General features: G+C 50.3%; 2 protein-coding genes across 2 annotated transcripts in view; one reads left to right on the top strand and one right to left on the bottom strand.

Moving 5' to 3' along the window:
* LOC112118513 (NEDD4-like E3 ubiquitin-protein ligase WWP2) overlaps positions 1-2,435 on the bottom strand; it is an 85,704-nt gene extending 83,269 nt beyond the window's left edge. Inside the window, exon 1 of the mRNA XM_026663226.2 lies at positions 2,391-2,435. The gene's annotated coding sequence lies outside the window, so the exon portion shown is untranslated. The remainder of the gene's footprint in view (positions 1-2,390) is intronic.
* Positions 2,436-2,596: 161 nt separating this feature from the next.
* LOC113409390 (RNA-binding protein NOB1-like) lies at positions 2,597-13,240 on the top strand. Its single transcript, XM_026663240.2, has 9 exons — positions 2,597-2,697; positions 5,053-5,185; positions 6,125-6,258; positions 8,475-8,546; positions 9,637-9,780; positions 9,984-10,202; positions 11,093-11,190; positions 11,737-11,881; positions 12,574-13,240. The coding sequence occupies exons 1-9, from the start codon at positions 2,635-2,637 to the stop codon at positions 12,841-12,843; spliced, it is 1,278 nt and encodes a 425-aa protein (XP_026519025.1). The 5' UTR covers positions 2,597-2,634; the 3' UTR covers positions 12,844-13,240.
* Positions 13,241-13,487: the final 247 nt, after the last annotated feature.

Below are 13,487 nucleotides of genomic sequence, written 5' to 3'. Positions count from 1 at the left end.
TATCAAATCATAAATGGTGGTGGGGGGGGGGAGAGAAATGTTATTTACCCTCTCCCACAATAGAAAAACCAGAGGTCACCCAATGAAAATAATAGGCAGCAGGTTTAATATAAACCAGAGAACGTATTTTTCCACACAACACACAATTAACCTGTGGAACTTGGCCATCACAACATCCTCTGGCAATGAAAGTATAACAGGGTTCAAAAAAGAACTAGATAAGTTCAGGGACGAAAGGTCCATCAATGGCTATTTCCCAAGAGAGTGAGGAATGCAACCCCATGCTTAAGGCAAGCCTAAAGCCCTGACTGCCAGAAGCTAGGAGGGGAATACGGGGTGGATCCAACTGCCCTATAATGTACATGACCTGAAACACTGATACTGTCAGAGACAGGATACTGGGCTAGACTGAGCATTGGTCTGACCCAGTGAGGCTATTAGTATATTCTTAAATTGTGCCCATAAGCGAGAAAGACATTAACAAGTTATTTTTCTGCTGCCTCCCCCCAGTCTGCTGCCATGTGAGTGCTGAAAAGAGGAGCCCACTGGCTCTTAGGCCTGGTCTACACTACAACTTTAATTCGGATTTAGCTGCGTTAATCCGAATTAACCCTTCACCCGTCCACACTACAGAGCCAGTTAATTCGAATTAAAGGGCACTTAAAATTGATTTCTGTACTCCACCTCGACGAGCGGAGTAGCGCCTAAATCGATTTTGTTAATTCGAATTAGGGTTAGTGTGGCCGCACACCACCGAATTACTGTGGTTAAAGTAATGGGGTAGTGTGGCCGCACACCACCGAATTAATGTGGTTAAAAACCGAATTAATGTGCTTAGTGTGGCCACGCACAATCGAATTTATACAACCTGTTTCCCAAATTCGAATTATCTAAATTCGGATTAATCCTGTAGTGTAGACATACCCTTAGCCTCAAAGAAGGACGGAAGTTGGCAGGCAGCCAGCTCAGCTCCCATCTCGGTACAGAGGAACTGCAAAGCTGCCAGTTACCAGCCACTCGTGCACATGTTGAACCAGCACCACCTATTGTTTAGGACTGTAGCTCTCTCAAGGAGGAACAGAGGTCAGAGTAACAGGAGACTCCTTCCCAACTAATGCTACCCTGGCCAAAGACAGATAGAATGTGAGCCAGGAATGAAGCTCAACAACAGATCAAGCATAATATTTGCGAAAAGGGGGCTAACCAGCGTGGCAGAGCCTAATTTGGCAAAAGACCCACCTATGCATACTAATTAGGAAGGTGAGGTGACAGATGAGTGAGTTGCTTTTGGGGTGGGACAGAGAGCTCGCCTACCACAGAGAAATAGAGGGAAAGCCAGCAAGGGGAAAGGGAAAGGAGCACCCAGCTGAGATTCAAGGAGCTGGAAAGGCCATGAGGCTGAGACATCAATACAACATGCTGATGCCAAGTGGCCTATTTGTGCCCTAGTCAGACTAAAAAAAAATAGAAATAGAAATTAATGGAGATATCCCATCTCCTAGAACTGGAAGGGACCTTGAAAGGTCATCAAGTCCAGCCCCCTGCCTTCACTAGCAGGACCAAGTACTGATTTTGCCCCAGATCCCCAAGTGGCCCCCTCAAGGATTGAACTCACAATCCTGGGTTTAGCAGGCCAGTGCTCAAACCACTGAGCTATCCCTCCCCCCCGAAGCTTTCGAATGGGACCCGCCTCACTCAGGTGGTGTCAGGTGTAAAATGCTACTTTATCCCCGTGGAGCTCAGACACCAGGATGCCCCTTTTCACTTCCTATCTGAGAGCGGGTCACGGCCTCTCTAGAAGCCCATCCATTCCTTCAGCAAAGGGCTGGGACCCAGGCTGCCTAGCAAGGCACAGACGCCCAGACTCGCGGAGACTCTCCAGCAGGGCGGGCGGGAGGGGGCACCCCACAAACCCCAACAGGGAGACCCCCGGCTCAGCAGCCCCGAGGAGCCACAGGCTGCAGGGGGAGGACAAGGGACGAGGCCTCCCCCCCGCCCCAACGCCGTGGCCATTGGGAGTAGCAGCGCCGCCCCCGTCGCACCGGAGGGAGCGGAAGTCGCTCTGCCCCCGCTGGGGCGCCCGGGATTCGGCCTTGGCCGCCGAGCCCTAGCCGGGGCGGCTCTGGCCCGGGGCCCAGGACAGCCGGGTTAGCAGCCCCTGGCTCGGCCCTACGGCGGGCTGGGCTGGGCACTCCGCCCGGCTCCCAGGCCGGGGGCTCCCTCCGTCCCCAGCGGGGCGCCTCGGCCGGCCCGGGCCCCACACTCCCGGAGCAGGAGGCCCGTGGGCGGGGAGTCGGGCTGCCCCCTCCCGTGTGCCCGGCCGGCCGGAGCGAGCCCCCGGGCCCGCCTCCCGCCCGCCAAGCCCGCGCCGCTGCCCGCTCCGTATTTACCGGCGACGGCTTCGCCTCCACTTCCGGCTCCTGCGATCGCGATCATGTGACACCGGCTCCCCACCTGACTCGGAGCCCGGAAATGTGTCACGGGGCAGCTGCGTGCGGGGCCAGCGAGAACCATCGCTTCCGGCGTGCACCACGGCAACGAAACAGCGCCCGTCCCAGCATGCACCGCGGCCCCGCAAAAACTACCGCTCCCGGCATGCCGTGGGGCAGGGCCGCGCACTCCGCGAGGGCCAAGATGGCGGCGGTGGAGCACGTCGTGGCGGACGCCGGGGCCTTTCTGCGCGGGGCGCCGCTCCAGGTACCAGCGGCGGGGCGGGGCCTGGGGACGCTCGCCCCGAGCCGGGCCTTATTGGAGGCGGGAACGGCCGGGCCGGGCCAGACCCACGCCCCCGTGGCCGGGCGGAGCCTGAGGGCACCAGCGCCGGGGCGGGCCCAGGCTCGGGAACTTACCGAGCTCCTTTCCCGCCCCCAGGCTCGGGAGCCGGGTCAGTCAGTGCCCGCAGCACAGCCGGGAGCCCCGTGGCCCCTCCCTGAAGCCGCCTCGTTCTTCCGAACCCGCCTTCGCCGCACCCCGGCGAGGGGCTCCCCGGGCCGGCCGCGCCTTGGGGGAAGGGGTCCAGAGCCCTCCCCGGGCCCGGCCTTACCGCGCTCGGTCACATCCCCCGGAGTTGTCTCCTTTCCCGCCTGCCCAGGCCAGGCCCGGTCCTCTTAATCGCGCCTCAGACGGAACCGGTTCCCAGCCGTCATCCGCTTTTGTTGCCCTTTTCTGAACCTTTTCCAATTCCAGTATAGCTGAGATGGGGCGACCACATCTGCCCGCAGTAGTCAAGGTGTGGACGTACCACGGATTTATAGAGCAACAATATGATCTTTTCTCTCTTATTATCTATCCCTTTTTCTTAACGATTCCCAACATTCTGTTCCCTTTTCGACTGCTGCAGCACATTGAGTGGATTTTTTTAGAGAACCACCCTCAACGACTCCAAGATCTCTTTCTTGAGTGGTAACAGCTAATTTGGACCCCATTTTTTGTATGTGTAGCTGGGATTATGTTTTCCAATGTGCATTACTTTGCATTTATCGACACTGAATTTCATCTGCCATTTTGTTGCCAGTTTAGTCAGATCCCTTTGTAACTCTTTGCAGTCTGCTGTGGACTTAACTATCTTGAGTATTTTTATGTCATCTGCAAACTTTGCAAACTCACTGTTTATCCCTTTTTACAGACCCCTGGGGCACTCCACTATTTACTTCTCTCTGTTCTGAAAACCAACCATTTATTCCTACCCTTTGTTTCCTGTTTTTTAACCAGTTACTGATCCATGAGAGGACCTTCCCTCTTTTCCCATGACTGCTTATTTTATTAAGAGCCTTTGGTGAGAAACCTTGTCAAAGGCTTTCTGAAAGTACACTATATTCGCTATTCACCCTTGTCCCCACGTTTGTTGACCCTCAAAGAATTCTGAGGCCTGGTCTACACTGGGGGGAGGGGGCGAATCGATCTAAGTTACACAACTTCAGCTACGTGAATAACGTAGCTGAAGTTGACGTATTTAGACCTACTCACTGCTGTGTCTTCACTGCGGTTAGTCGACTGCTGCCGCTCCCCCGTCGACTCTGCCTGTGCCTCTCGCGGTGGTGGAGTACAGGAGTCAGCAGGAGAGAGCTCGAGGGTCGATTTATCGCATCTAGACTAGATGCAATAAATCGACCCCTGCAGGATCAAGCGCTGCCCGCCGATCCGGCGGTAGTATAGACATACCCTAAGAGATTGATGAGGCATGACTTCTCTTTACAGAAGGCATGTTGACTCTTCCCCAACAAATCATGCTCATATGTTTCTGACAATTGTGTTCTTCATTATAGCTTCAATCAAGTTGCCTGGTACTGAAGTTAGGCTTACTGGCCTGTAATTGCCAGGATCGCCTCTGGAGCCTTTTTTAAAAATTGGTATCCCATTGCCTATTCTCCAGTCATCTTGTACAGATGTTGCTTTAAGTGATAGGTTATATACCACAGTTAATAGTTCTGTGATTTCATATTTTAGTTTCTTCAGAACTCTTGGGTGAATATCATCTGGTTCTGGTAACTTATTACTGTTTAATTTATGAATTTGTTCCAAAACTTCCTCTAATGACATTTCAGTCTGGGATAGTTCTTCAGAATTGCCACCTAAAAAAATGGCTCAGGTGTGGGAAGCTCCCTCATCCTCTGCAGTGAAGGCTGATGCAAATAATTCATTTAGGTCTCACCATTCATGCTGTTAATGTACTCCCCACCCCACTAAGGACAGCAGAATAGTCAGTTTTTACTTTCCTTTCTAATCACTTCAGAAAGGCCTGTTCCTTTAGTACCTTGATCATCCAGTGGCCCCACCAAGACAGTGTCTTTCTGTCTCAGGCAGTGGCTACAGAGCAGGGGAGCCAGGCCTTCCCCTAGTCTGGCAGCCCCTCTCCCATCTGTGGGGCAGGGGGAGGTTGGGGTGTTTCACCACCTGGCTCCATGGTGATGGGCACTGTGTATGGGGCTGCTTTGGAACCACACCGTGCTGTCTGTGGGGATGGGCATCCCCATGTGCCTTCTGGCCTTGGAATCAGAGTCATTTGTCTGTTTGTTCCTAATATCAGGAATTCTTGTGTGTCTCCTACAACAGGACTTCGGTAGAAACATTTACACTATTAAGGAGGTGGTCAGTGAAATCCGGGACAAGGAAACCAGGAGGCGACTGGCCGTGCTGCCCTACCAGCTTCACTTCAAACAGCCCTTCCCTGAGTACGTTAAACTAGGTAGGTGAGCTGGCCTTGGGGACAACTAGCAGAGCGTTAGCTTAGTTGCCTGCTCCTAACTCAGTGTCCTTCCTGCCTGTCCTGGCACTTGTACAGCTTTTCTCTGAATAGGTATTTTTTTGTCATAGGAAGTGTGCCTGGATTCCGTTAACCGTAGCCTTAGAGCCACTGTCAGGAGGAAAGCCCCATTTCTTTATTAACTCCTGCTCCTGTGATTGAAACTAACAATTTTAAGAGTCCCAACATACTCTCACCATTCATGCTGTTAATCTACTCCCCACCCCACCCAGGACAGCAGAATAGTCAGTTTTTACTTTTGTTTCTAATTACTTTTGCTTCCTAGTTCTCATGCAGTAGCACAAGGCTGTGGTGTTTGGGTTGAAATCCCTCTGGGAGAAAGTTAGCATTCAAATAAAACTACTCTCATGGAATTTATTTCAAACATTCCACAGAGGAGATCATTGTCACATCTAAATGAGTGTAGTGGCAGTAATGGATGAGGAGAGGCATGACCGATTGTAGGAGTCTTTGATCTGCTTAGCCCATTACTACTAAAACCCACATCTTGAACCTAAAACAACCTTACTGTCACTTTTCAAGAGAAAAGTGATGCTTCGTCTGGATTCTTTCCAAATATTCTTGAGCTCAGCAGATAAATGCTCTTTGATAGAGTGGCACAGACCCTTTTACGCAGAGCTACTTGTAGGCCTGCGAGAAAAGCTTTTAGGGTGAGATTTAAAGAGAAAATGCCCTTAAGAGGATGGGGGCTATGGGAAGAATTCTCAATAGATGGGAATGGTTCAAGTGAAAAAGCAGCCTATACAGATACCAACCCAACCTCTGTATTTTGTATTTTTCTGAAAGTTCTAATTTCGTTAGTATCCATGTATCTGCTAACCGTTGGACTCACCCAATGACGGCACTCTCCCTTTGTTATAGTGACAGAATTTTCAAAGAAGACGGGTGACTACCCCAGTCTGTCAGCCACAGATCTTCAGGTGCTAGCCCTGACCTACCAGTTGGAGGCAGAGACTGTTGGGGTGGCTCATCTGAAGACCGAGCCAGAAAAAAAGGTAAACTCCCCTGGAGTGACAGACCCAATCCATTACTCTAGTGCTGGGTAGGTCCTTCAGGATTACTGCCTTCATGCGTGAATAGGCTTTTCAAAGGTGTCTGGTGAGGGTGTATAGTCGTGAGAAAAGTGAGGGGGATGTTTAATCCCAATTCTTGATGTAAAATTCAGTCTGCATCTACTGTCATGGCCTGGTGCCATGTCACCTTTTTGTCTGGTCTCCAAAAAGCTCTTCTGTTTTTAAGAAATATCTGGCTGCATTAGAGAACTTGTGTAATCAGATGTAATATTTTACCTAATATAATCACACCAGTTTCAATTCATGGAGGATCGGTCCATCAGTGGCTGTTAGCCAGGATGGAGTCCCTTGCCTCTGTTTGCCAGAAGCTGGGAATGGATCACTTGATCATTACCTGTTCATTCCCTCTGGGGCACCTGGCATCGGCCACTGTCGGAAGACAGCATACTGGACTAGATGGACCTTTGTTCTGACCCAGTCTGGCTGTTCTTATGTTAATTATTTTTGGTCATTTATTTCAAAATGTGTCAGCAAGTATGTCTAACAATACAGACAAAAAATTTCAGAAAATGTTTGACAAATAGATTCCTTATTAGGCGTATTCATACAGAACTTTGGGTAATAATTCATTTAAACTACAATGCAGAAACTTATTTCCCACACCCCCCAGAAGCAGTGCAAGGCTGAGGGGAGTCAGGGTAACGGAGGAGCTGAGAGAGAGGAAAATAAATTGCTGGGAAGGAGCCTGGGTGTGAACTTGGAGGGTTTTTGGGTATGGGTGGGAAATGTATGGAACAGGTTTTTTGGGGGGTAGGGAGGGACTGTTAGGGAGCTTCCCCCATGCAGACCCTGGCTGACCCCTAGTCTCTCAGATTCAGTCAGGCACATGTGTCCCTCCACCCCTACTCAGACACCCACTCCCCCCATCCCTATCTGTCTGTACCCCGACCCAGCCACCCTCTGTGCCTATGTAGCTCTGCACCCCCTCCCCCATCACCATGTGGCCCTGCACCTCCCCTCCCACCATGGCCCTATGCCTCCACTCCCATTCAGTCTCTGCCCCAGTCTGTCCTCCCCCACTACCCCTTATGAGCCCCAGTCTGACCTTCCCCCCTCCTCGTCCACAGCACTCCACAGCCCCTGTCTTCTGACCTGGCCCGCTGCAAAGAAGGCTCTGCAGACTCTCTTTTCCCTAGCTGGCTGGGAGTTGCTGCTGTGTTCTATTGGCACAGCACTCTCTGGTGGGCAAAAGGCAGAACTGCAGCAACTTTTCAGCAGAAACTTTTTTTTTCTGTGCAAAAAAAATAAAAATAGGCACAACTTATTAATTATGCACACATGCAATGGCACAGAATTCCCCCAGGAGTAATCTAATAAACCTGCATTAAAAGAATGTTAAGATTGTAAAACTCAAACACTCAAGTTAGGACATGCCAGAATAAAAATGGTGCCCCCTTGTGATTGTCTATTGTTATACGTTTTCTAATTCCATGATCACGTACTATTTTTTTTTTCCCTCATAGCCCAGGTGAACAAACAGCTTGCAGGATTGGCCCCATGGCTATAGTCCCCTTCCCCCTACCCTTCCTCCAAATAATTCCAGTTTCTATAAAATGTATAGAGCAAAAAATTAAATACATTATGATGCATGTAAACAGCTGTCCGTTAATAAACTATTGAATCATAAAGATTTACCCGTTAGAAGCCGGTCACTTTTTATGACCACACTACAGGTGATATCTATAACCCCACTCTGGCTCCTTTACACTGGATGAAAGAACAGAGCTACATAAAGGGGCTACATAAACCCCAGATTTGGCCCAGAGAGGATTCATAAGGTGTGCCCCTCATCTCCACCCCCCCACTCTATCCCTCACCTCCAAGTTCTGGGGCACAGCTTATGAACCAAGTTGCCTTGTAGTGTAAACATTACATAGTTGAGAGATCCTGGGGACTGAACACAGAGCTGTAACAGTTTGTTTCTAGCCATCGGTTAAAGCGCAGTCAGCTGCCTGCTAATCAACACCTTCCATTCCGGTTTGGAAAACTGTCAGTCAACTAAGCTCCATTGTTGGAGGGGTTTGTAGAGATGCCCCAGGCCATCCCCGTGTTGCTGGCTTAGGAACTAGCCCAAAGCGGCCCTAGTCGTACATTCTGCTCTGCCTGCCAAACTCACTGTTGCTCTTAATCCCCTGCAGGTTCAGCTGAGCTCCACCATACAGCATCCAGAGGCGCCTGTTCATGTCGCTGGGTTCCACCTGCCTTCCAAGGTAACTGTTTGCATTAGCTATGGTAGTGCTCTCGTATCCTCCCATGAAAGGTGCTAGTATGGGGCGGAAAAGAGCCTTCCACACTTATGAAGGCTCATCCTCTCCCATGGGGTAGGTAGAGATCTTTGTATCCTGGGGAAACTGAGGCAGGGGGCGGTTCGGGACTTGTCCAAAAATCTCACAAGTCAATAGCAGAATATACTCCTGGGGGGAGTCTGTGCCAAAAATTCAAAATTCTGCAAAAAATTCTGCATATTTTATTTGTCAAAATAATGCAACATAATCACACCAGTTTCAATTGTTTTGGTAATATATTTAAACTACAGTACAGAAAAAAGTAACTAACTATTCAGCATTTCCTAAACACATGAAAGTTAAGTTACAAACACTTGGTAACTAATTCCAGGATTGTAACTGGAATGCAGGGTTTTTCATTTAAATTGCATTATAGAACACCAAACGGCCAAAAAAAAAAGTCATTTTAAATTGCTCAGACTTTCACACATGAAAGTCATACAGTTTTTGCAAATCATTGGCCTGGACCTGGCTGGGTACTTTGGGAAGGGCTTGGTTTTGATTGTCCTGACATTTTGACTGCTTGTTAAATGTTTTATTTGCCCAAAAGTCCCCCCCCCCCTTTTTTTTTTTAACGGATAAGTAAAATAAATCCTGAGCTGTAATCTAACCCCATTGTGCCACTTTGGCACAAGAAAAAAGCGAGAAAGCACATAGACTTTCCTAGCTGAGGATTCCCTTACTGTCCTTTATAATAACGCTCCACATCACTCTGGCCATGTAGGGGCCTTAAAACTTGCACAGGTTTTATGCTCCTGCAGGAATTAACCGAGAATGGGAACAGTTAACTAACAATAGGAACATTAACAATGTTACTACATAGGCACCTTTACTTGTGCCTCTAGCCTGCTGTGCGTAATACAAAGCCTTACCCTTCCATGCCAGGGAGCTGCAGTCCGAGAGAGGGACAGAGTTGGCACGCACGTACACCCAGCCCCACGCCCTCCCCCCAGTGATCAACCACGCAGGCACTTTCCTGTGTCCCACTAACTTTCTTCTATTTGTTCAAACCTAGTCCAAGCACCTGGAGGAAGATGCGTGTCTGTCCACATCTGAACGTGGCCTGCATGCAGCAGCAGAGGAGAGCCCAGAGTTCAGCTCCTTCCTGTACTGGAGGACCCCTCTGCCCAGCATTGAAGAGGACTTGCAGGAGCTGCAGGTGAGAGGCACAGGGCGCTCTTTAATTCCCAGCTCATTTCAGCTGCTGCCTCCTTGCTCCCTGGTTTCTGTGGATTCTCTTGCTGGCTCACTCCTGTCTAGCTTTGTGGCTGTTAGGTTGGTGCCCCCTTCTCTGGCATCACTCATCTCACTTGCCTAGGTGCTGCATAGGCCACATCTGACTGAGTGTCTCTCGCCCTCCAGAAAGCTGACACCGTTTCCATTAGCCCAGAGGTACCGGCGAGTCTCCAGTCTGGGGAGGATCAGGAAAATGCTGGGGAGGACGGAAGTGAAGGGGACAGTGATGATGGAGAAGGCTGGATAACTCCTGACAACATCAAACGGATCCAGCAGGGTATGGGGCATGGTGATGCTCCTGCCAACGTACAGGTCGGCTGCGTGACCACAGACTTTGCCATGCAGGTAAGGAGGGACTGTGTGACTGCAGTTATAACATGCCTAGATGAATGGGAGCCAAAGCAGCGGGTCTTCTGCAAAGGGAAGATTCTGTCTCTGCTGGACATCACTGAGCAAGTCAGCAAAAGAACGGATAAAGGAGAAGAACTAGGGCATGTAATTCATTAGGGCTTTCCAAACCAGCAAAGTGCCTGGGTCTGAAACTGGCTGGGGCAGAAAGGGCAGGAATCAATGGTCAGTTTTTAACATGGAGTCAGTGGAGACGCCTGAAGCCCCCAGCACAGGAGTGGAATGCCAGAAAGATCTGCACTCGACTGCCCTGTAATGCACTTGCCTGCACAATGAGAAAAGGGGTGAACAAAGGCTGTCGCCTCACTGCAGATGGCATTTTGGTTAGTTGGCTCTAGAGAAGAGATGGGCCCCACCCAAGCTAGGTAAATAGAGTCAATATCTGGTTTTAGGGCATAAAATAACCTAACTAATAGGGGTTAGGAAGAGACGCACACCCCGATGGGCAGTTTATTGCATAAATTGCCCAACACCAGGTGTCTTGAACTTTTTTCTGCTGCAGCAGATACTGGCCCCTGAGAGAGAGGTTCCTGGCCGAGATGGACCCCTGTGGACTCTGTCTACACTGTGGTAACAAGACTCCAAGGTTGCAGTGAGTGTCTTCAGCTGTACTGGGGAGCAATAGTGCCTTACCCCTGCTTTGGCCATACAACTCCTCCCAGAACTATCTTTAGGCCATCCGCAAAGCTGGTTCTGTCTCAGAGACCTGCCCTCTGCTACAATTCTGTCAACGTGCATTGTTGTTCGTAGGTTGATTGGTGCCTCTAAGAGCTGCCTGGAGGTTCCTCCTACAGGGTTTTCCCCATGGCTGTTCCTTCTCCTTGCAGAACGTTCTGCTCCAGATGGGTCTCCATGTGCTGGCAATGAATGGCATGCTGATCCGGCAAGCCAGAAGCTACATCTTACGCTGTCATGGCTGCTTCAAGTACGTGTCACAAGCATCGGAACCTGCTGGTGAAGAGCAGCGCTGCTCTTGCCGGGGAGGTGTCAGGGGGGTCATTGGTGCTTAGCCAGCTGAGTGGTGCAGTATAAATGTTAAATAACACAGCTGAGTGCAGACAGGGGGAAGCTTTCCCAAGACAATTAAGCCCCGGTATCTCAGTCCTAACAAGTACTATCCCCTCTTAGCCCTGGGCTTCCTCAGAGCAGGGACTGCCGCTTTATCCAGCTTGTGTGGCGGAGTATCTGGGGGATAAATGCCAGTCACAGGTTAAGTTGGGACTGAACAAACTCACTCAGAGTGTGACCTAGGTCCTGAGACTCCAGTAATGAAAAACAGGTGCATTAAGCCAGCGCCTCACCTAGCTCCGTGGGTCGCCTTCCTCTTTCTGGTTCTTGTGCACAGAGGACTGGCTCCAGCCTCTCTCAATAGCCCAGACCGTCCGGTTGCTAGAATCCTGCTTGTGGAGAGGGCTGCAGCCTGTGGAGCCACCCTGTGATACTGGAGCATTGAACCACTTCTGTTTTCTAGGACAACGTCTGACATGACCAGGGTCTTCTGTCCGCACTGTGGCAACAAGACACTGAAAAAGGTTGCAGTGAGCGTGGGTGCTGATGGCACCCTCCACATGCACTTCTCCCGCAACCCAAAAGTCCTGAACACACGAGGGCTTCGGGTGAGTAGCTCATCATCGGGACTTAGGCACAACATGCTGGCTGGTCTGCTGTCATGACACAGCCTAGTAATCATAGCAACATTGAGTGAGAGCCACTTGGTCTCTTGTTAATGGCTTGGAGCCTCAGGCACAGAGACCTGCTGAGGATGTTTTCACTCTCCAGTGGTGAAACAATACAGGGGTTTGTTTCACTTGTGCTATGGCTTGTTGGCATGGAAGGAGTTTCTCAGATTAAGACCAGCAGGGACCACTGTGATCATCTGGCCTGGCCTCCTGCGTAACAGAAGCCATAGGATTTCCCTGAATTAATTTCTGCGTCCAGTAGCTGTGGTTGAACTAGAGCACATCTTTCAGAAAAACATTGTCTTGATTTAAAAGCTTCCAGTGCTGGAGAATCCACCATGACCCTGGTAAATTGTTCCAGTGGTTAGTTACCCTCACTTAGTTCTGGCCTACATTTGTTCAGCTTCAACGTCGAGCCATTGTTCTGCCTTTGTCTGCTAGGTAGAAGAGCCCCCATCTTAAATTTTGGTGCCTTATGCAGGTACGTAGACTGATCCAGTCACCACTTCACAGATCACTGCTTGAGTTCACTATTTGGGGATGAGTTCCTGGGAGGAGCCGGCCTCCATCTAGTGTCCTGGCTTTGCAAGGGGACTCTGCTCCTTAATGACTCTTACTCTCTCCCACAGTACTCGCTGCCCGCTCCCCAAGGGGGGAAACACACCAGCAACCCCCACTTGGCTGAGGACCAGCACTTTCCTCAGCAGCGGCTTTCCCGGAAGGCAAGGCAGAAAACCAATGTCTTTGACCCGGATTACATTGCAGGGGTTTCTCCCTTCGCAGAAAACGACATCTATAGCCGTGCAGCCAACCTGCAGATCCGGGATGCAGCTCTGGGTGCAGGCCGGCGGCGCATGAATCCCAACGCAGCGACCAAGAAGTTTGTGAGGAAGAGATGAAGGGAGGGGACCCCGCTGTGATCTAGCTGCATCATGAGGGAAAGGCTGTTGACTCGGGGCAATAAGCAATGCCACATTTTCATGTCTGGTCTCAGAAGGATAAGAATTGTCACAGGGCATCCCCGTGTGATTCCAAAGCTTGCTGTGCTGGCTGGATTCCGAGGGGGTTTGGGCCACTGCTTCTCTGCTCAGCCGGCCGTCTAACAAGCCAGGAGACACCTGTGGCTGAGTAGCAGCATTGGGCCTGTTAAGTGATTTGCTGAGATGAGGATGCTGAGCTGCAGGAGGAAAGAAGGTGGTACTTCATCAAACTGGATCTGAAAAGCAAACCTGCTGCTTCTCCCAAGCTGTATTTCAGCATGTTTAATAAAGAAGGGAATTGCATTCCATGTGTTTCACTTCAAGTGGAAAAGGGCCTGGAGCTGTTGGCTACATGTGTGTGGACTGAACCATCTGTGGAAGTAGTAAAGGGTAGAATTTGGCCCCATATTGGCCCTTGCCTGAAGATGCTGGAAATGCAGCCAATGCTCAGGGTCCCGTTAAGAGACCAAGTGGGGTGGTCGTGTCTGAGGTACACATTGTCCTTGTTACGGATCCCTTACCACTGTGCTGTCATGGTAGCACGGGTGCCCATGCTGTTGCTG

Source organism: Terrapene carolina, unplaced genomic scaffold (assembly GCF_002925995.2).
Source record: "Terrapene carolina triunguis isolate 2854851 unplaced genomic scaffold, T_m_triunguis-2.0 Scaffold32922, whole genome shotgun sequence".
Lineage (NCBI taxonomy): Eukaryota > Metazoa > Chordata > Testudines > Emydidae > Terrapene > Terrapene triunguis.
Note: the sequence above shows the minus strand (reverse complement) of the source record. Positions and strands in the feature narration are given on the sequence as shown.